This window comes from Nipponia nippon, unplaced genomic scaffold (assembly GCF_047370975.1).
Source record: "Nipponia nippon isolate SJK-2023a ecotype South Korea unplaced genomic scaffold, ASM4737097v1 scaffold_26, whole genome shotgun sequence".
In the NCBI taxonomy this organism is placed as follows: Eukaryota; Metazoa; Chordata; class Aves; order Pelecaniformes; family Threskiornithidae; genus Nipponia; species Nipponia nippon.
Window position 1 is genome coordinate 4,216,188 of NW_028262343.1, and position 23,045 is coordinate 4,239,232.

The 23,045-nt window shown below is 38.4% G+C and overlaps 1 protein-coding gene across 49 annotated transcripts in view; it reads right to left on the reverse strand.

Moving 5' to 3' along the window:
* The window catches only part of LOC104013993 (erbin-like), a 120,739-nt gene that overhangs the window by 56,573 nt on the left and 41,121 nt on the right, over positions 1-23,045 (reverse strand). For 46 of the 49 annotated variants that reach the window (XM_087762545.1, XM_087762553.1, XM_087762554.1 and 43 more), the window contains 3 exons: positions 21,055-21,252; positions 13,587-13,704; positions 341-419 (listed from right to left, as the gene is read on the reverse strand). In XM_087762545.1, coding sequence (XP_087618671.1) covers positions 341-419; positions 13,587-13,704; positions 21,055-21,252 — 395 coding nt within the window. Of the gene's footprint in view, positions 1-340; positions 420-13,586; positions 13,705-18,377; positions 18,592-20,593; positions 20,696-21,054; positions 21,253-23,045 lie in introns of those variants that run through there. The other 3 variants (XM_087762532.1, XM_087762549.1, XM_087762548.1) reach the window with 3 other exon arrangements.

The window sequence follows — 23,045 nt, forward strand, 5'->3', positions numbered from 1 at the left end:
TTGAAAAAACAGTGTTACAGGCTTTAGAGTAAAATTAATTATTGTTATTAAGAAACAAAACACTCTGCATTTTTCTTTAACTTCACAGAGAAGTGATGGACTTAAAGCTGAGAAAGCCACATGGTATAATATAGGATTGCTCACATAGCCTATTAATGGGCAAAATATTTTACTGACATAGCTATACTGTATCACAGTGCAATGAGGTTAATAAAGATACTTCTCGGGTAACTCTGCTCCTTGCCTACAAAGGTTGGCTCACAAAAAGTTTTCTGGGGCATGTTTGAGACTCAGCAGTGTTTGCATAAAATACAGAACATGACAAAAATGACAAACTTACTTTGAAATTGGATTTACACTGGCATCAACAACTGCCAAGACTTTACAGTTTTTTATATTTTCCGGAAATTCCTGTATGCCTGCAAGATACAGGGAGATGTAGGGAAACATTCATTTAGCAACCAGTAGACTGGTTCTCTGATATTTCATTTTAGATACAGTTTTCATTTAAAAAAACACCCTTATGCAATATCAATTCTTTTACTATTCTATTCCTAAAGCATTTCATACTGCCACTTAGCAGGCAGCTCAAACAGCATTATAGACACACAGTGCACTAACAATTCCCACTGCTCATTACCAAATATTAAAGTACTTGTATTTTTGTAATGTACTTAAGATCAGGCCCTCAGTCTCAATTTTTTTGTTTTAATTTTTTTTAAAGGCATTCGTATACATGGTAGAACAAAGTTTCCAACAGGATTTGTTTGTCAAATGCATGGCTTGTATAACATCCAGGTTAAATGGTAAGGCTCCAAGTCCTAAAGCAGATTTACAGCATTCATGGTTCTGAACAGATCTCCCAAAACGTGACATATGCTTGTTGTTAGCTTCAAATTATTTGTAGATAAGGAAAAAAATGCTGCAGACACATTTATGTCTGAAAATTAAAACAGTAAGGAACCTCCTCATCTTCTAAGATTATCTCCAAAAATGCCAGAGTGAATTTGCAACCCACATATCTGCCAAAATTTGTATTTGTCAGAAGCTGACAAAACAGACCTTGAAAACAGAAGACGGGTATCCACCATGTCAGTAAGAAACCATTCTGCTGCTTAAGATTTTCACCTCAATCTTTACTATACAATAAAACCAAATAAAACCATGATTATCACATCTACATTTGCTTTTACAATGTATCACTACATTGTTCTTATACCCTGGGACAGGCATTTTTGTTTTAAACAAACTCATCTTAAGCATAACAAACATTCATACTGCAATCTTTCCACTTGGATTAAGAAAACATTATTTTTTTCCAAGAAAAAACCCATATGCTAATAAAACAAAGTTAGTTTAAAACAACTTCTTTCAGGTAACAAATCTTAGCTATTTGTCTTTCAATTACTGCATGCAATTGTGTCTGCTTCTAGAGTGCTTTATCAGGTGTGTGGAGAGGGCAGCCTGAACCCAGGGAACAAGACCGCTAAGAAGGAACTATACTCTGTGTATGCTCTCTTTTAGTCTAGTGAGAGTGTGAAATTTCATGCTGCTCCAAGCAACATTAACTCTCTTACAATCCAGCTGCAGAGAGAAAGACAAAGGCAGCGTGTTTTCTAATTCAGATTAGCAGGTGGAACTTGGTTTCGTCTCTCCTTGTGTGTGTGTTCTGAGAATACGGAAGCAGGAAAAAAATGTGGCGAAACATCAACTGCTAAGTAAAGTTTTTACTTACATAAGAAATTACACAATTTCTGATTGTAGCAAGAAGCCTCTTTCACCAAACAAGAATATCCAAACATGCAGATGGAAAGCATCTAAAATGACACAGAATCCTGAACCATGGGAGATGCAGAAAAATCTAGCACATAAGAGGCCTGTATAGATGAAGCTATGGACAATTTGTATGAAGTGGTCTTCCATTGTCTAAAAAGTACATCAAGACCCCTTTATTGCTGATATAGCTTTGCCTTCTTAAAATAAGTGTCTACAATAATCAGAGTAAACTGCTGCTAAGCTCTTCCTTGGTGTCAGAGTTGAGTTTCAGATTCACTCTGTGCCATTAGTTTTGCTGTTTGAATCAGAGAGAGATATTCTCTAAGCTTAGTTGTTCTGAAAGATGGTCATACTACCAGGCCTTGGCTTAGTCCTTGGATGAAAGATTGCTCTGGTCCAGCATGTTAAAACTCATGTTTTTAATACTAATATTAGTTTCCACTGCCTGTGTCAAGAATTTATTGAAACACAGAAGACTTAAGTCTGTGATAACTACCTAGAAAACAAAACACACAGCACATCTGCTAGAGAGAAGAATGCCAATGTAAACTTACTCTCAAAAGAGCAGCCAAATAAAATATTAGCTATCCAAATACAGACATGTTAAATCAGCATGCTTTTGTATGTAATCAGAGGACTCTACAGTAGTCTCTGACTATGCCTTGGGCAAGAGGCAGCAACAGCTTTAACAACAAATTAACAACAGAAATGCAACTGATGAGAAAGCTAACAATGAAGGAGCCCATTTAGTTTTGCTTGGTCTTAGAGCCAGGATTGTTACAGTATACACAGTCTTTACCAACCTCACTCAACGCTTCAGTACAGATAAGCGGCAGGCATCATTCAAAATTGGGAATGACAGCATGAAATACACCTAATGTTTGTAGTACAGATTCAGAAGACAAAAAAAAAAAATAGGAGACCACTCCTCTCTACCAGATGACAGGAAGTTGCATTTACTAACTGGCTATACAACAACCTTCAGACACTCACTTTTCCTCAGCTATGTCCCTCCTGCATGCTAGAAACATGCAGATACTGATGGATTAGTATTCTTTCGGTTCTCTCACCAAGAAAGCAAATTCAAAAAGCAAGTAAGAAAGAGAGAAGGCAGAGAGACACTGGAGAAAGATGAGAGGAGGACAAAGGGCTGTAAAGAGCACTTTATAAGAGAGCTGTTGTTCTTTCTCTGCTTTCCATCAATCCTTAGTGTTCCGAATCTTCTTCCCCTGTTAAGAAAGCTCAGCAAATCTCAAGGATCTCTGTGACCACATCTTTCCACACTCCTTTTGTAAGACTGTGCTAATTAATCCATTTGATAGCTGCCACCCCCACCCCCCATCAGCATCAGATCAAATGAACACTGTAAACCGAGATCCACATTCCTTTCTAAACCCCATTTTCCTTTAAGGTCTTTTACTGCTTCCTTTATACACCAATACTCAAGGACTACAGAAGAGGAAGACAGCGCTAGAGATTACTTGGGAGTTATCTAGTCTGTTGTAGCCTTATCCCCCTTTCCTTGAGAAGCATCATGTGGTCAGGTTCTTCATCCTGCTGCTTCCTACTTTACATGATAACAACCATCACCCCCAACCCATTTCAGTGTTGTAGCTGATTTACAGATCACACTTACTGTTTTACAAAAACAAACACACACCTACACACCCACCACACCACACACACAAAAAAAACCAACCAAAAAAACTAAAACAACAAACCACCACACTTGTGGACTATGACCATTTGCAGAGCACAGCAGGAGAAAATGCTATTTGCTGGTAATCTTTAATTCTAACCACCAGATCCACAAAATGAATTGAGAGCAAAGTTCTTGTAGTTTCCCACAGAAAGGAGACTTGTGAAATAGCATTTAGGATTTACTTGTCTGTTTCTTCCTCCTCATTTCCCCAAATTTCAGGCACTTTTAAACTCACTGGCCAGTTTCTACCAAAACCAATACTTGGGAAAAAAAAAGGGGGGGGGGGGGGGGGAATGGAGACACAACAGCTGGAAGACTGTTAAGCAAAATTTGGCAGTAAGGTAAGGAAGAGGAATCTAAAATTCTTGTCTAGACTGAGCCAAAAGCAGAAATCATTCATCATTCAGAACTCTACTTGGCAAAAACTCACCAACTAACCAGCCTAACCTACAGAGTGGTATTTAATCAGGATCCCAGACCAGCTGCAGCACAAGCCCAAAGGGGATACCAAAATGGTCATATAAGGATTTCAGGTCAATGGCCATAAGTCTGAAGGTAAACAGCCTCAGTTCTGGATCACGTAGCACAGGTGAAGTAAGGAATTTCACCTCATCTCTAACTCCCCCAGATTTTTCATTTAGAAATACTGGCAATTCCAGATTTACAGAAAATTGTGCAAGTTGCATCCGCTGCTGATAGAAGCCTTCACTGCAATGGATCCCAGAGCTGACACCCCAGTACACTGCTGTTTCAGTCCTACTGCAGATGGGGGCTTGTTCTGCTGTTCATACTCTAGTCATGTTGATACAAAAATTCACGGATGCTTCTCCTCACAGTCCGAATCTCCCCAAGGGGGAAACGGAGTATTCGGAGAGTCCCTGAAATGAGACTCAATAGCAACGAAGTTACCATTAAGTAGGTATCCTTTATTGTACTGCTGGGCAGCACTGGGGATTCTCCACCATAAGTGCTCCAACGAGTTAGTGAATTTTTAGAGAATATATACTATACAATCATACATATTTCATAGGATTTCTGGGCATTCATTTACATAAACATGAGATTTCCAGGAACTTATTAGCATATGTAAATATCCGATTCGCATGCGCAGTCATCTCTCGTGGTGGTCTTCAAGTGGTCTTTGGGGGCCTTCAGATGAAGGCTCGTAGTCTTCTTCACTGTGCTTGCTGATTGACCCTTGCTTCTGCGCAAACTCAGTCCTAGGATCACGTAGACGTTGTCCTTCAAGACTATTGTTGCCATTCTTCTGTGTCTTCCTATCTTCATGGTTCCGTGCACCTGTTCTCCCAAGGCCAAGTTGTCTGTAACGAGATTATCCTGGAGCCCCCCTTATCTTATAACTGTTCTTCTAGCTACTCCCTAAATCACATCAGACCACCCTCATGTCTAATAAGGTATTCACAACATCCTTAAATCACACCAGGGTTTACAACATCTTTCTTGCTCTTGTGGTTTTTAACCCTCTCAATGTAGTCATATTTTTCCTTCACAATCAAATGCTATAAGTAGCATGCCCAAACTTCAGTTATTCAAGCCATTAGTGCTAGACAGCAGCAACAGTGCCTCCAAATCAAGTTCCACCTCTTCTCACACAGAAATGTTTCAAACCAGCTTGCCAAAAAAGTATTAGCTCAATTCCTAAAAAGCACAGAGAAAGAAAATCACTAACAAATGAGACCTGCAGAAGCCTTATGGGTGATGTCCCTAGAGGAAAGGGTTTACAAATAGATCTCTCAGTTTGTGGGGAATGTGAAGGGGGAAAAAAAAAAATTTCTCTCCAAACGACAGGCAGAAAGCACCTCACCAGAGTCCTCTCGCTGCAAGACAAATGAAACTACAGCACACTCTGCACCCTTCCCACTCTGTACCCTTACAAGTGTAGAGGACACAGAAGCAAACATACAGGCTCAGTTTGCATGAATACAAAAGCAACCTTGATTACATACATTCCTCCCTCAGCTAATCTATTCATCCTGGTCTCAACTTCTGGGCAAGCAGCTATTAGGACCTGCCTGAAAGCAGCACCACCATAAGAAGAGCAGCTTTTGTCTGTTCTTCTACTCGGGCCTCTGCAACAACTGTCCTTCCAGCATATATGGATCAAACACGGCAATCAAAATATTTTCAGAGCTCAAGAATACACACCACAACTCTCCCAAAGATTACGTAAGTGTTTGTGGAAGTTGAAAGTTTAAACTGAAAACTTAAACTAAAGTATCAGTCACAGTCTGTATTATACATTTATATAAATTTGCTTTAATTTAGGATTTCTGCATACCTTCTGAATTAAAAGCAGCATTTTTCATTATTGAAAGTAAGCAGTGTGTTCAAGCCCAATCAATTCACTGCACAATGCCAACTCATCCATCCTTCCTTTTGAACGTTCATTACTCTTTCCAAAATTCTTAAAGGATCCCCTGCCACAGCTAGTTTCAGATCAACCAGGATCTCAGATTTCCAGAAGATGCCTGACCAGGCTGTAGGGCAGCAGTAACACCTTCCTGCTCAGAGCTGGAGTCACAGCTCGGCACAAGGTTGGCCTCTGTGTACAAGGTGGTACTCAGTACACTAGTAGTCTCCAAACAGCTTAGGAACCTCTGGCTTATTTAGTGAAAACCTATCCTAAATCAATCGTTTCAAGAGAAAGGAGCAACTATTGCATATATACTTCTGTCTAGTTCTGCAAACAGATATCCCAAAGCTTTTTGAAACCTGCTATATGTCACATCAGTTGCTCCTCTTGGACTCTCATAAGGAAGATTGTGACAACTGCTGGAGTACTACAACTAGTAAAATCCCTTGCAACTTGGTTTTCCTTGTATATGAGCGTCACAGAAGCCATGGTTTTCTGTCTCTTACTAAAGGCAAAAATATATAAGCTTAGAGACACGTGCAAGAAACTTACCTTTCTCAAGAAGTACAACTCAAATAACAAATCTGTCATAGGTTTAACCTATCATTAATAAACTTATAGATGTAATAATAAACTACTTATAGATGTAATAATAAACTACTTATAGATGTAATAATAAACTACTTATAGATGTAATAAAACACAGATTTTAATACATTTATATAGCTTTTCATTCTCTACTCTCTCCACTTTGTTTACACAGAAAAGTTCCCTTATTAAAAAAAACATTTGCTTTTATCAAGGAAATAATCAATCTAAAAAAAAAAAAAAAAATCTTACAAAATGTTTACAAAATTCTGAAAACAAACTCTATTGGATTTCCTGAGTTTTATTTGAAGCGACTTTGACAAGTATCTACTTACAGCTTAGTAGGCAGATTCACCTCTCCTTCTTCACTTTACAAAGTCCTTTTCTCCAATTCTACATGTTCTGAAAGTTTTAAAGTTTCCTTTCCCATTTGTCTTCCCTTTAATGATGGTCACTTGCAGGTTTTTAAGCTACAACTACACTGGGGGCTGCTTTGTTAAGTTTATACAATGAAAAATGGAAGTTGAATCTTTATTTGGAGGGTTCTTTGGATTTTTTTTGGAAGGGAAAAGAGACAGCACTTGTACAGCCCATGTAATGATTAATTCAAAAATGTCAGTTGAGCTACAAATCTGACAGGAGCAAGTTAAACAGCATTTTCATTAAAAAAAAAAAAAAAAAAAAGAAAAAAGGGAAATACTTCCATAGGGAGATTTTTCAGCGTTTCTAATGTGTTTTAAAGAAAGTAATAAAACATGTTTACTCACAATTAAGACAAAAGGCTCTTTTGCAAAATAAGCGTCCACATGCAGCATTAAGATGCAAACCGCTTTTTTATAGCATTTCCTCATCTTTTTAAAAATAAAGATTCTATGCTCACATGTATGCCATATTTACAAAGTTGGCTCTCAAAAACAAGCTTTTGATCTTCATGCTGCTTTGAACCCATTAGAAGTCTGAGTCAAGTTTAGTATTTCTAAAATTTTTGTTTTGAGAGCACTTGTGAAATTAAAAATTTTAAATTTTTAATCTGAAAGCTAAAAATCCATGCCAATTCTGTGAATTCCAGACAGTAATGAATCCTATTTTATGTTGTATGTTAGCCTCCTGATCTCTTCAAATGGGTAATGACTCCTCATCACTTTCTCCAACAACAATAACTTGCACTGCTAAGTTATCAGAGCTGATGCAGGGCAGAGAAAGCAAGAGGACAGTCACAGGGGTTTAGTGTTGGTTTTGTGGGGTTTTGGTTTGTTTTTTTTATTCCTTGTACACTCATGTACTAGCACAACCAGGATACTCCAGCAAGCCCACAAGAGTCTTCCAAACAGTTTGAGAACGAACACTTGGAAGAGTTTCAGTTTTTAAGAGTAAGGTATCTCTAGGTCTACTCTAGCTATGTTCCTTACACAATGTAAAAGAGTTTGAGTAGCAAGACAAGTTCATAAATGCCTTTTATGCAGCAAGGGGGAAAGGATAGCCAATAATGCTGCTTCTTGAAGACATGCCTGACACTAATTTCCATAAACCTAAACATTCAAGGGCAGGGTAAAATTGTAAAATGCAGAACACTAGGAAGGTTGTGGGCAGCAGGTTTTTTTATAATGCTGTCTTGGACAATTGCCAAGATTCAGGTGGTTCTCAACTATGTCTAATTCATGCTGGAGTGTTGAGAAGTCCCCAGAGTAACCTGAAACTGAAGTGTAACAAACACGTAAAGCTACCTTGCTTTTTCCCCCATCCCCTACCACCCTGGGATGCAAATTCAGTGTTGTCTGTCCAGTCACTTTTGGTTGATACATGATGACTGTCACTCAGAGCACATCCCTTTACAAAAAATAAAGGTACATTCTGCCTTTATATGCAAATGCACATCTAAAAAAACCTATAATTACTTCTACAATGTCTTTTTTGTGTTACAAAAATTTCTTTGAGTCCAGGAATAGATCTGTATTAAACTTATTTCAGAATTTCAAATACATACACTCAAATTCCACATTCAAGACCTTAACTGCATTGAAATTCCATTCTGTTCACATCCTCTCACACACAGAGATAATTTTATTCTGTAGAGACGGATCCTATTCAGTATCTTTCATAAAACAGGCAATACATTTAAGAAAAAAATATTATTAAACACTTATTATAAACACTTGAATAAAGAACTTCAATAGAATAGTTGCCTACATTTAGGATAAATTTATGACCTCTATATGATGATGCATTATAGTAAAGCTACAGACTCAGGAGTTAGCAGCAGATCAGTTATCATGGATGATACAAAACAAAGTGTCCACTGTCTACCTGCCTGCCCCCTGCATAAAGAGAGAAATAGCAAATTTACAGCAAGTTATTTTTGTATTCAGGATCTTCCTCTCTTCTTCCTGTGGAAAATAAAACTTGGATCTGTCTCTCTATTAACTATGAATAATTCTCAATTCATTGAAAAACCATACTCCTAAATGCACCAGATGGGCAACATAAGACTAGATATTCTCCTGAATTCTCATTCTCCAACTCCCCAATTTCTGGCACACAGTGTACTAAGGCTAGTTTGCCAAATCAGCAGATGATTTTAAAACACTGAGGGAAACATATTTGATCTAAATTTGTATCTGTTAACAAAATTTTTAAAAATTACTTAAATTTTATAGGCAGATATGCTTGGGGCAGGGGAGCGTGTGTTTGTTTTCTTGGTTTTAGTTTGTGTATTCCATTAAAATTCCCTGCAATACAGACTGACAAATTGACATGTTTAAATTTGCTCTAACATCGCAGTGAAAGAGAACCACTCTAATATCTAAGAGACTATTAAAGATATCTTTATTTCCAAAACACCATGTTTCTTTTGGTCTTAACTAGTTATTTTCTAATCTTGCTATTTAATCCTCCAAAGGCCTGAATAATATAGAACTTATAAATTCAATCTTTTTCTTTCACCACCTGTGAGCAGGGAAAAACAGACCATCTCACCGCTTCCCACTATGCTAGCTCCACAGGCAAAAGGGGTTTCAAGCCCATTTCTCAGGCTTCCAGGGAAGCCTGATTTCCCTGGCAGTCACCTCATTATATGCTTCAGCCTTTCGAATCACTCGGTTCTAGTAATCTGTAAAGCTAACTCTTCTGTCCATTTATAAATGTCATCATACACTGTACATGCATGCTTTCCCCTTCTTCAAAGGGGAGGTAAAAATATTTCCATGTCAGTACTCCACATTGTCCTAGATGCAGACTAAGGCTGGCATCCCAGAGCCACGAGGAAATGACTGTCCCCTAAAGGTTAAGAAATCCAGAAAGAGACAAATTTAGTGATGAAGAGAGTTGTTGTGGGGTTTTTCGGTGGGTTTTTTTTTTCCCCCCTGTACAACTGCTGATATATAAATAACTTAGCCATAGAGGATTAAAAAAAAATTTTGAAGTTTTCCTTTAGCTTCATAAATAAAACACTTGTTTCTCTACATAAATTATGTTGCAACTTCTCTTTAGGATGTAACCCAGTAGGACTGGGAGAAAAGGGCATCTCTTCATGCTTTATACAACGCAGGATGTAATTTCTGGTATAGGAACGCAGTTTATTTATTGTACCATTTGTTCAAGAATCATTTCATCTTTGTGACTAGGACAGCATCAAGCTTCAGGTAAAAGCTCCAAAGCTGAAGCGTACCTGGAAAGAAGTAATGGAACACCATCGATCTTAAGGGCTCACAATAGCCTTGGGAATTAAGTTAAAATGCCATAAAAGGACAACTCTCTACTTCCAAAAAAACTACAGAATTTATTGCCTTTAGTCTTGACAAGAGGCAGAGTTAAAACTAACTCTATTCCGTTCTTGCTGCACACATAGCGGCAGTTTGATATTTTAGGCTACATCTATGCCATAACCTCTTCAGCAGCCACAAATAATATATTCCCAAACAGCTGTACAAAGACTTCTATATGTTCCAGAATATACAACCGTTACAGGCTTGTACTCTGTAATTCAGCACATGCCTCAAAATATCCATCACTGTATGCGAAGACTAGATATATTGACAGAGGAGTCAAATGAAGACTACTGAATAAAAACTCCACCCTGTTTGGCTCAAGAAGGCCCAATCACAAAAGGTGCTGGACACTGGGAGCATACAGGGAAACATGCATGTCTCTTGGCTTTTCTGTACTTTACTAAATCTTCCCTAGGATTCTGCTTTTGGCCACTGTTGGAGACAGGACAGTAGACTAGGAGAATCTTTGTTCTGATTAAATACTATTAAATAATATTAATTATCCACATTTGCACATCTGCCACGCCTCTATTATACAGTTTTATATATTGTACATGTTAAATTAGACATTTAAATCTGAAATGAAAAAAGGTAAGACGTTTTATGAGCTATTAAAACATCATAAAGATTGCTTTCTTAGACTAATACCTTTTATGTAAGGCACCTGCTATCTTGAAGCATTTCTGCAATTTTCATTTTTTCATCTAAATGTTAAAACAAATGTTATGCATGTGTGTGTAGTTATACTTGGAAAGCTGGATGCTCTCCTGTGCAACAGGTCTCCCCCGTCCTATGTGAGCTAGCTGCAGAGCCAGACTCCACAATTAACGAGGTAACCTGACCACATTTTAAAATTGAAGCTTCATTAATTTTTCTATCAGCTCTTTAGAAAAATTAAATGCTTCTCTTTGGTCAATACATTCCATTATGCCTGTGGCATAAACAGCTCAACTATCTTATATGAAAACCCTATCATATTTCACATGTATTGGTATTTGAAAATTCAAGTCTAACTAACTATCCTCCTAAAATGTAACCTTTATAACTAAATGCATATTTGATCTAAAAGCATCTGTACTCCATGCTTTAGCATGTTCCATCTACATCAGAACACCACACTTATGGTATATTAATACTACAAGAAAAATACAAGAACTATCACCTTAATTTGCCACAACTGCAGGAATCTGAAAAACACACACTTAGAATTTGGCATCTCTCATCATCCTTCACTAAGATTAGCAATTAATCCCCTGTAATTTTTTTTTTTTTTTTAAAAGAGAAAGCAACCCCTGTGCTTCCCACAAAGTCCACTGCTTCCACACTGTATTATTTCAATATCTAACAAAGAAAAAGGAAGAATCAGAGATGTTTAATCAGTTTTGCTAGTCTTGGAAAACTAGCAAAAAACCTTGCGTTTGGCTCTATTATAGAGGAACATCACAACAATCATGAACAGTAAGAAACTGAGCTGTAAATTCTTACCAAGAGAAAAGGGAGACACTAGGGAAAAGAATAGGCTTGCAGTTATCAAGAAAATAAAATGTTCTGTGGTTGCAACAGTGGATAGCTAAACAGAAAAGGCACTTAAGCCAAAAAACTGAAGTCTCAAATATTACCAAATATATTAAAAGCCAGAATAAACAACACTATTTCTTACCTTGCCCAACAGGGACCCTGATTTGGTGGTGCAGTAGGATTTTTTGTTTGTTTGTTTGTGTGTGTGTGGTTTTGGTTTTTTGTGTGGGTGTGTTTGTTTTTAGTTTTACAGAACTTTCAGGAATGGTGGGAGACAAGATGTCCCAAGTAAATAAGTGTGTGATCTCAGGACTATTTTTAATGTGCAGCACTAGGCAGAAAAGCTATCCAAACCACGATAAGACTGAAAACAGGCACATGATAATAGTTTAAATAAGTTTGTGTCCTATCGTTTCTCTAAAAGATGTTAAACACAAAACAAAACCCCTAGAAAACAGAGCTTCAAAGTTTACTGAGATAGCGTATTATCCAGCTATTGCCTCCTTAAATTCTTTATATGCCTCGGAGAAACAAGTGCTATTTTGGCAGCTCTCTAAAGGCTTAGCTAAAGGTTATGCTATTTTGGACAGACAACTAACTCTCTAGCTGGTAAATGACCAGCTGCCTATTTATGTATATAAGCTAAGGAATTTGCCAGCACTAAAACTCAAAACCCCTTCTGCTGCTTTCAAGTCTTCTGCATTGTGAACTTGTGTTGGAAACAGTTAATCCTTTTAACAGTTCGGTCTAGGACAAAAAGATGATTCTTTTTCTGTTGTGTGTCACTATGAAAGTTTAAGGCCAATGTTCTTTAAGATAGACTATTAATACACTTGTACCAGGAACAGAGCAGTGACAAACAGGTCAATTTATCCCACTAAATGCTGTGTTCATTAGGCAGAAATAAAGTAACAGTTTAAGTATAGATTGGGCTACAATGGACAATAAAGGAGAATGCCAACACCTCAACAACTGGAATACTTTCTTAATAAAGCAGAACTTAGTTTTGTGGAGTCATGATTAGCTAGCTGTCCAAATAAAACAATGAATTTGATACTATAAAGTCTTTGGCATATTTATAAATCCTTATTTTCAAATAACATTTCAAGGAGAGGTCCTCTAACTTCACTTTGAATTAGTAAGACAAGACTATATCCTCATCAATTAGCATGATTGAATTCCCCCCCAATAAGCCACACAAACAAGTCTGATGACAATATAAGTTATTTCAATTTCCTCACAGCTGCATGCATCTGCCAACTTGCCAAAACATCACCATTAATAAGACCTCATGCATACAATACTTGGCTGACATTTCATAATTTATAAAAGGCTGACTTACACAGAACAAGAGATTTTTACAAGTGAGACAAGTGAACCAGTCATTGTCCATAGTCGCTACTTCTCCCCATGCAACAGAGGTTACCATCTGACAGCATAGCAGCCAAGTCCTACTACAATTTTCAGACAGCTCATTAAAATAAACTGAAAACAATTTTTTAACGAAACCAAATAGAACAGAGAATCCAGCAAAATTTTACAAATTCTTGTGCAAACTCTCTTCGGTATAGTGAAACATGAGGAAAGCCACTAAAAGTAATAAATTTGAGTATATGCATTTTTTTGAACAAATATAGAAATATTTTCACCTCAAAGTACAAGCCAATTTGATAGAGATAATTAGAAAAAATATCACAAATAGATCATAAAAGAGCATCTTTTATGTTAAGCAGTAATTTAGAGTAGTAATTTAAAATTTACTAGCTACGTAGCTTCTAGAAATTATACTTTCGCTAGTATCTTTGTACAGTCAATGGTGATTTGCCTTTTAGCTACCCCAATATAATAAAGTGAAGTGACTTACCGTTCTTGCTGACATCCAGTTCCCTGAGATTAACGAGATTTGCAATGGATGCTGGCAATGTGGTTAGATCATTGTCTGGCAAACTCAGCTTGTGCAGAGACTGACAGTTAAAAAGTTGCTGTTGAAACAAAAAAAGTTAATGTGACTTTCTCTTAGTTTCTTCTATATAGCTTTTATTTTTAATCTCTTTAAACTTCTGACCTTACGGCTTGAAGGCCAGACTATTTAAAGTCTTTGGCTACAAAAACTTTATTTATTTAACTAGTTTTATTCAAAATTGACCAAGTTTACAATGCTCAGGAAAACAAAAAGCTGCAAATGGTCACAACAAGCCAGCAGTTATGCTTAACACTTCCTACAAATTCCATCCAGTATCTCAGAAATCATGACCTGTAGTTACACACAGTTCTGCAAACATTGCAAAATATTTTCCATAATAAATATGCCATGTGATACCCCAGAAGTAATTAGTTTCTTCAAAAAAGAAAAAAAGATACATTTTTAAAAGTCAAATAGTTCCGGAACACAGAATTTGATCTTCTCTAAAAGTTTAAATTTTATTCCATTATATCTTACAAGAAGCTTTGGGTGTTTTCCCCTTCCATGCTTCCTAGCTCAAGTACACCAAAATCCAACAAAATTATGATGAAAACTAGTGAAAGTTTGATCTAAGGATATAGCAAACTGTATAATCTCTTCTGTATGTATATGTGTTATAATTTGTATCAAATATTAGCTCAGAGCCAGATCTCTTCCTATATGCAAGGTACCTTGAGATTCTTACCCAAAGCTTCAAAAATTGACAAAATAGGGCAAGTAATATTACTGGAACAGAAGAAAAAAATGCTCAAATGATCCTCAAAGCTTATAGACAATATAAAATAAACATCTGTAAGAAAGTGGATGAAAAGGTTTAACTGAACAATTTGTGATGAAATATTCTTTTCCCAACAATTTTGGATAAGATCATTCATAAATACCTGAGCTTAGTGTTCTTTTCTTACAGAATTCTGAGAAAAGATCAGACAAAACCAGGAAGTAGTCTATGACTAAAAAAAAAAAAAAAAAAAATTTATCCCAATCAATGTCCTAGCAACAGGTTTAGTTCAACTGAAATTTCTTAGGTCTTTCTCAATTACGAGGCCATTATTTCAACCACAAACCACTGAACAAGCCTCATTCATTTAATGTTTGCATATACCACCCCAGAACAAAAGCAGACAAATTAGCAAGATGGACAGCTCAAGGAATGAGCTTTAACTTGCCTACTGATGTTTTCAAATCCTCAAAAATGTGCACCTGTTAGAACTAGTTCATATCATTAAGGCTTTGAAGAGTTAAAGTTACCTTATTATTATATGGGAATGAGAACTTTGATGAGCAAGAATATATACTTAAAACTCATCCCTGAAAACAATGATCTGGACTCCTGGAATCATTAGAAATTTCCCTGATTAGTCAGGTGAAAACAAATGCAGCACAAGGAATTGCAAGATCCCTAAAGGAAAAGAGGAAGATGAAGGGGAGTTTTGTAGAGTGTTGACTTTGTAGCTGTTCCTTTTGTTATTATTGTTTTTTAACGTTTGCATATTCAGTGATTAAGTAGATCATCATTACTGGTAGTAAACACGAGAAGTCATATAATTAAGCTCTATTTTACTACAGAATTCCAATGTCTTCCGAACAGCAAAGTGAGTGGGAAAACTAGAACTGCTGCATTTTGAGCTTTTCAGCTCAAATGCACACTGTGGCACTTGGGATAAACAGGGTACCTTTTCAGATGCGATTTAGAACACAAGATGAAAGCATTTTAAATGCCCAGTCACTTCTAAAACTGAGACTATGACACCAGCATTTCAGGTAAAGTGAAGTCCTTCTCTACCACCATCTTTCTTCCCCATCACAGTTTGCTCATGCTGCACCCTCGGCCAGTCAACTTAATTGAGGAGCTATATTGCAAGAACAATTTTTCAAGTATGTTGGGGTTCTGAAAAGATCAGGGGCAATTAAAAAAACCAAAGCCAGACACATACACTGACAGGCCATTTCAGTGATCAGGTTACCAAGACAGTCCAAAAACTTGTCCAAAAACAGTGTTGTGGCATACAAAGGGCAAATTGCAAAAGAGGAATAAGAACACACCACTGGGGCAAAGAGCAAAGGGGAAGGGTGAGACTTTCTTAATCAGGCTTCAGAAAGCTGGAGACAGCCTAATAAGCACCACACCCTTCATCTGAGAGGATGTCTTAATTAGAAGCCTTTTTCAGAGTTGAAAAGACTAAGTAAGCTTGGGTTAGGGAAAAGGAATACACAGCTTGAAACTCTGGCTCCAAATCAGCTAGGATCATTTCAAATGTGTCATGGTTTAACCCCAGCCAGCAACTAAGCACCACACAGCTGCTCACTCCCTCCCCCCATCCCGCTGGGGGAGAAAATCAGAAGAGTAAAAGTAGGTTGAGATAGAGACAGTTTAATAGGTAAAACAAAAACTGCGCACACAAGCAAAGCAAAACAAGGAATTCATTCACTCCTTCCCATCGGCAGGCAGGTGTTCAGCCATCCCCAGGAAAGCAGGGCTCCATCATGCATAACAGTTACTTGGGAAGACAAACGCCATCACTCCGAATATCTCTCCCTTCCTTCATGTCATGAGCATGACATCATATGGTATGGAATAGCCCTTTGGCCAGTCTGGGTCAGCTGTCCTGGCTGTGCCCCCTCCCAGCTTCTTGTGCACCTGGCAGAGCATGGGAAGCTGAAAAGCCCTTGACTAGAGTAAGCGCTACTTAGCAACAGAAGCTGAAAAGCCCTTGACTAGAGTAAGCGCTACTTAGCAACAATTAAAACATCAGTGTGTTATCAACATTATTCTCATCCTAAATCCAAAACACAGCACTATACCAGCTACTAGGAAGAAAATTCACTCTATCCCAGCTGAAACCAGGACAAAAACATTACAGGCCTTCCTTTATGGACCCTTATATGGATAGTTTTAAGATTACAATTTCTATCAAATGATTAAATAAAACATTTTTACTATGTCTTTACTGCTCCCTAATCTCTCTTCTTGTTTCCTTTAGAGTATTTGAATTGATATGTGGGGTTTTTTTCCTCATGAGAGTTGAAAAGGTACTAAAAAATAATGACCAAAATGACTTAAAAGCTGAAAAGAATGCTTAGCTTCTCAAAAATAAACCTATAAGGATGATTTATTACAATGTACAAATACATAAACACAAAGTGTAGGGTATTACAGGTCCCTGCAGTCCAGCAAAAAAAAAAAAAACCCACCAAAAAACAAACCCAAAAACAAACCCCAAAAAACCCCAACCCCCCCCAAAAACAACAACAAAAAAACCAAAACAAACAAAACAAAAAAACAAAAAAACCAAAAAAGGAATAAAATACAGATGTTCAAGCAGTCTTTCTAATTGCGTGGATAATTTAATCTTAGACTAGACCAAGGCAAGTGGTAGACTGCCCACCTTTCAGCTTACTCACATATCAAAACTGGATTTCATATAGGAACTGATTAATGAAATCAAATGGCACGTAACAGAAAAGGAAGACAAAACAGACTAATAGCCTTTTCTGGTCTAGAACACCAACATGCGTTCATTTGATCACTACAGTACAGTCTTTCTTCCTCTTTTAAGATTACTAAAAGGAATTTTTAAGAGAACTATCAGTTTGGAAGATGACTGCTTAGTTCTTATGATTTGGGAAATAAAATTAGAAATTTAATGAAAGAAAAGTTCAGAAGATTTAATTTTTTGGCTAAGAAAAGTATTCTAGTCTGTTTAAGCATTCAATTTTATTCTTCTTTAATAAAGAATAAGAGACAGAAATGAAGTTCTGGAATCATCTGAAAAAATCTCAAACACTGATACAAAGTCTTTAGAAGCAAGCTACTAAAACCTAAAGTGTCTAAGTCTAGAGTACAGAAAAGACAAGAATAAAACAGCGGAAGTTCTAAACTGCAGCAGACAAAATGTCTAGTTTTAACTAACATGTTATTAGCTCTACTCAACATACAAATACGAGTTTTCACTGATGGCTTCTCAGGAGCATTTAAGGGTGGAGTTTCAAAAGCACTCAGCTGGTTTAAGTCAGCTTCACTGGAATCCAGGGCTTCTGATAAAGCAGTTTCAGGATAGTAACTTGACAGTTATTTCCTTATTAGATTCATTTATCTTTCAAAAAATCCAAACCAGCAAAACCTGAAGCAGTTATAGAAAACTTTCCAAAAAAGTCTAACAAAGCATTCTACAGTTGTCCTCCGCGACAGCAAAGATTTGCACATAAATGTGACAAAAGAATTTTAAATATTAAGTCTTTAATTCCATCAAGGCAGGACCCAGCAGTGGAAACAAGTCTATTGTAATGATCATTTTGTACTTCCCAAATGTCTCACTGGCACAAACTTTCATTCTTTTCTCTAATATACTGTCAAGAGGTGGATGAAGTATTCTATAAGCAGCTGGGAGAAGTCTCATGATCGCTAGCCCTTGTTCTCATGGGAGACCTCAACTTACCAGATGTCTGCTGGAAATACAACACAGCAGAGAGAAAGCAGTCCAGGAGGTTCCTGGAGGGTGTGGAAGATAACTTCCTGACGCAGCCGGTAAGCGAGCCAACCAGGGGAGGTGCCCCGCTGGACCTCTTGTTTGTGAACAGAGAAGGCCTGATGGGTGATGTGATGGTTGGAGGCCATCTTGGGCATAGTGATCATGAAATGAGAGTGTTTTTGATTCTTGGAGAAGTAAGGAGGGGGGTTAGCAGAACTGCTACCTTGGACTTCCAGAGGGCAGACTTTGGCTTGTTTAGGAGCCTGGTTGACAGAGTCCCTTGGGAGGCAGTCCTGAAGGGCAAAGGAGTCCAGGAAGGCTGGACATTCTTCAAGAAGGAAATCTTAAAGGTGCAGGAGCAGGCTGTCCCTGTGTGCCGAAAGACGAGCCAGCGGGGAAGACGACCAGCCTGGCTGAACAGAGAGCTTTGGCTGGAACTCACGAGAAAAAAAAAGGAGAGTTTATGACCTTTGGAAGAAGGGGCAGGCAACTCAGGAGGACTACAAAGACATCGTGAGGTTATGCAGGGAGAAAATTAGAAGGGCCAAAGCCCAGCTGGAACTTAATCTGTCTACTGCTGTAAAAGACAACAAAAACTGTTTCTACAAATACATTAGCAACAAAAGGAGAGCTAAGGAGAATCTCCATCCTTTATTGGATGCAGGAGGAAACATAGTGACAGAGGATGAGGAAAAGGCTGAGGTACTTAATGCCTTCTTTGCCTCAGTCTTTAACAGTCAGACCAATTGTTCTCAGGGTACCCAGCCCCCTGAGCTGGAAGACAGGGAGCAGAATGAAGCCCCCATAATTCAAGGGGAAATGGTTAGCAACCTGCTACACCACATAGACACACACAGGTCTATGGGGCCAGATGGGATCCACCCAAGGGTACGAGGGAGCTGGCAGAAGTGCTCACCAAGCCACTTTCCATCATCTATTAGCAGTCCTGGCTAACCGGGGAGGTCCCAGTTGACTGGAGGTTAGTCAATGTGACACCCATCTACAAGAAGGGCCAGAAGGAGGATCTGGGGAACTACAGGCCTGTCAGCCTGACCTCGGTGCCAGGGAAGGTTATGGAGCAGATCATCTTGAGTGCCATCACGCGGCATGTGCGGAACAACCAGGTGATCAGGCCCAGTCTGCATGGGTTTAGGAAAGGCAGGTCCTGCTTGATTAACCTGATCTCCTTCTATGGCAAGATGACCCGCTTAGTGGATGAGGAAAAGGCTGTGGATGTTTTCTACCTGGACTTTAGTAAAGCCTTTGACACCATTTCCCACAGCATTCTCCTGGACAAACTGGCTGCTCATGGCTTGGACGGACATACTCTTCGCTGGGTAAAAAACTACTAAATGGCCGAGCCCAGAGAGTGATGGTGAATGGAGTTAAATCCAGTTGGTGGCCAGTCACAAGTGGTGTTCCCCAGGGCTCAGTGTTGGGGCCGGTTCTGTTTAATATCTTCACTGATGATCTGGACGAGGGGATCGAGTGCACCCTCAGTAAGTTTGCAGATGACACCAAGTTGGGTGGGAGTGGGATCTGGACAGGCTGGATTGATGGGCCGAGGCCAATTGTATGAGGTTCAACAAGGCTAAGTGGTGGGTCCCGCACTTGGGTCACAACCACCCCATGCAACACTACAGGCTGGAGAGCTGCCTGGCAGAAGAGGACCTGGGGGTGTTGGTCGACAGCCAGCTGAACGTGAGCCAGCAGTGTGCCCAGGTGGCCAAGGAGGCCAATAGCATCCTGGCTTGTATCAGGAATAGTGTAGCCAGCGGGACTAGGGAGGTGATAGTGCCCCTGTACTCGGCATTGGTGATGCCGCACCTCACGCTGGAGTGTGTCCAAAGAAGGGCAATAAAGCTGGTAAAGGGTCTAGAGAACAAGTCGTACGAGGAGCGGCTGAGGGAGCTGGGGTTGTTTAGCCTGGAGAAGAGGAGGCTGAGGGGAGACCTTTATTGCTCTCTACAACTACCTGAAAGGAGGTTGTAGCGAGGTGGGGGTCAGTCTCTTCTCCCAAGTAACAAGCAATAGGACAAGAGGAAACGGCCTCAAGTTGTGCCAGGGGAGGTTTAGATTGGATATTAGGAAAAATTTCTTCACTGAAAGGGCTGTTGAACACTGGAACAGGCTGCCCAGGGAAGTGGTTGAGTCCCCATCCCTAGAGGTATTTAAAAGATGTGTAGATGTTGTGCTTAGGGACATGGTTTAGTGGTGGACTTGGCAGTGCTAGGTTAATGGTTGGACTCGATGATCTTAAGGGTCTTTTCCAACCTAAACAATTCTATGATTCTTTTTCAGTGTGCAGTTTGTCCTCCGATTTCAGAGCAAACAACAAATATTTATTTCTATAATAAAGATGTCAAAGTGGCATTCCAGCTCTCTAGTTTTTGAACTTAAGTAATTTGAAATACTTCAGAAAGTCTCTTCAGTACGTACCAAAGAAGAAAGCAGGACTTCAAGTGAATAGATCCTTTGGACTGTAGTTGTCTTTCATGGGCACAGAGATCTGAACAAGCCATTAATCTTGTTTCTTCTAATCTTCATGTGTTATCAGAGATTCAAAATAACGCAACAATTTGTTGAATACAGTTAGTCAATTTGAGCAGAAACTGCCACAGAAATAAATTAGCCTGCCTCTTCTGTTAGGTACCTCTCTTGGGCTGGATCAGTTGTTTAAGCAGTTTCATCCCAATTCAGTACAGCAAACTAGTCAAGCTGGAATGCATAAACATTACTTCTACCAGGGTTGCTTCTTCTGGGACCAACACTTACTTAAAAGTATTTGGCAAACTGCAGCCTAAAAGCTGAACCAGGAAGCTAGACACTATCACCTTCTACAATGCTGATGAAGTAACAGAATTAATAAGTATAACTAAAAGGAAAACTACCCAACATACCTTTGGAAGCTCTTCGATTTGATTAGCATCTAAATAGAGCTCTTCCAAGGTCTTTTCAAAAGTAAAAATCTCCTTAGGCACCTGTTCCAGGCTGCAGTGAGAATAATCAAGTGTAGTGACTGTTTCCTCCTCTCCACGCAGACAGCGGCATGGCACCAGCCGCGTAAACAAATTCCGCTTTGTTGTCATTTTCAGGCACTGTAAAACAGAAATTGGTCCATTTAAAAACCAACAAGACAACTTCAGAAATACTTATGTGGGCAGCTTCTCAAACTTCCCCTGGCTGCTAAATACTTAAGAAAGTACTGTATACATACCTGCATGTATGTGCATGTGTGTATACACATATATGGAGAGAGGGGAGGAAGAGAGAGAGAGAGAATTTATTTTCTTTTAAACACAACAGATCTGTAGTGGTATTAAGTGTGGTTAAAAAACACCTACAGACCCCAGAGGATGAAGTAAAAATTTAGCCTGTAAACTGGTCACCCAACACATCCCTATATTGCAGAGAAACAGAAAATTTTGAAGCAGCAGTTCTGAAGCATCAATTGTGTTTTTACAACATAGCTTATCCTTACCTTTACAAAGGTTATTGGGATGATATTTTTGCTTAATATAACAAAATCCACCCTCTACAGAGCATTAAAACTTAGCTATAGGAAATGTAAATTTTTTTTGTGATGACTAAGATTAAATTCATGTACCTTAATTTCAAATCCCTCATTTGAAGACAGAATACAAATACAAAGAACCAGTATGGTTTCTACCAACTCTTCTATCTACAGTTTAAAAGGAAAGGTTTCCAAGTGCACAGATAAAGAAGTTTCTTCAATTTTTGCAATTCCGTTCAGTTTGGAAAACTTCAATGCATCTTGCTGTGCACACTGGAACTAATAAAGCTTCACCTTGCTATGGAAATGTATCTTCCTCTAAACTCAGTCATTAATACAACAGTCCCCTCTACTCTCCATGGCTTCTATAATATTCCCCCTCAGCAGGAGAGAGCAAATCTAAATAGTGCAAACTGGCTAGCCGATTACTGACCACATACACCAGCCACGTTCTGCCTCCTTTCTCCTCAGCAAGAGCACAAGTTTAGGTCTCTTTCCTCTAATTAGCAATCAATTTTCACAAAATTCAGAAACAATTATCTTCAAAATGTTACCTCAAGTTTCGCTGAAATCAAATGACAGGCTCAATTTTTCAGGAAGAGACCAACACATGCAGACAGACAACACGATCACATAAGCTTCATTTCCTCAGGAAACTGGTCTAAAAATACATACTTTTCCAAACAGCACTGAATATTTATTTTCTTAGTCAAACTACCAACACTCTAAATTAAAATACACTTTTTTTTAAACCCAATTTTTTTTTTTTTTTTTAATTGCAGAAATTCTATTTCAACTTCTGGATTAGTGACAGGAAACTTTCTTCTCCAAGTGCAAAAGAAGTCTTTCAGACACATTTAGCAGACTCCACTTCAACATACAGAGTATGTTAAAAATACGGGGAGAAAATAAAATACTGTGGCCACTGCGCTATACGAAGTCACAGGCTGCAAGACCCCTCTTCTTACTAAGACATGAAAAAAGGTCGTACACTTGACTTTTCATCTATGAGCAGCTAACTTTTCAAGTACTTCACAGTATGTTTAATTTATATGACAACAGGTTGAGGGGCTGCTGTACTTCAGTGTTTTCACTAAACAGAAGGCTGGATACAGTCAGATTCTACATCCAACCATTAAAAGGATGGAATAAAACTCTTCATTAGATGATAGGATGTCAAGACTTCTTAACAATGTATTAATGTTGCTAGGATTTTATTACAGTGTTGATTATGTATCAACACACTCAGCGCTTCCCATAAAACTCCATCTTTGTTATTTAAATAAAAAGTTATCTAAAAATAAGAATATTTAAATGTATTGCAAGGCAAAGCATTTAGAGACTGCCAATTCAATGCTGGGGATTTCCACAGAATGG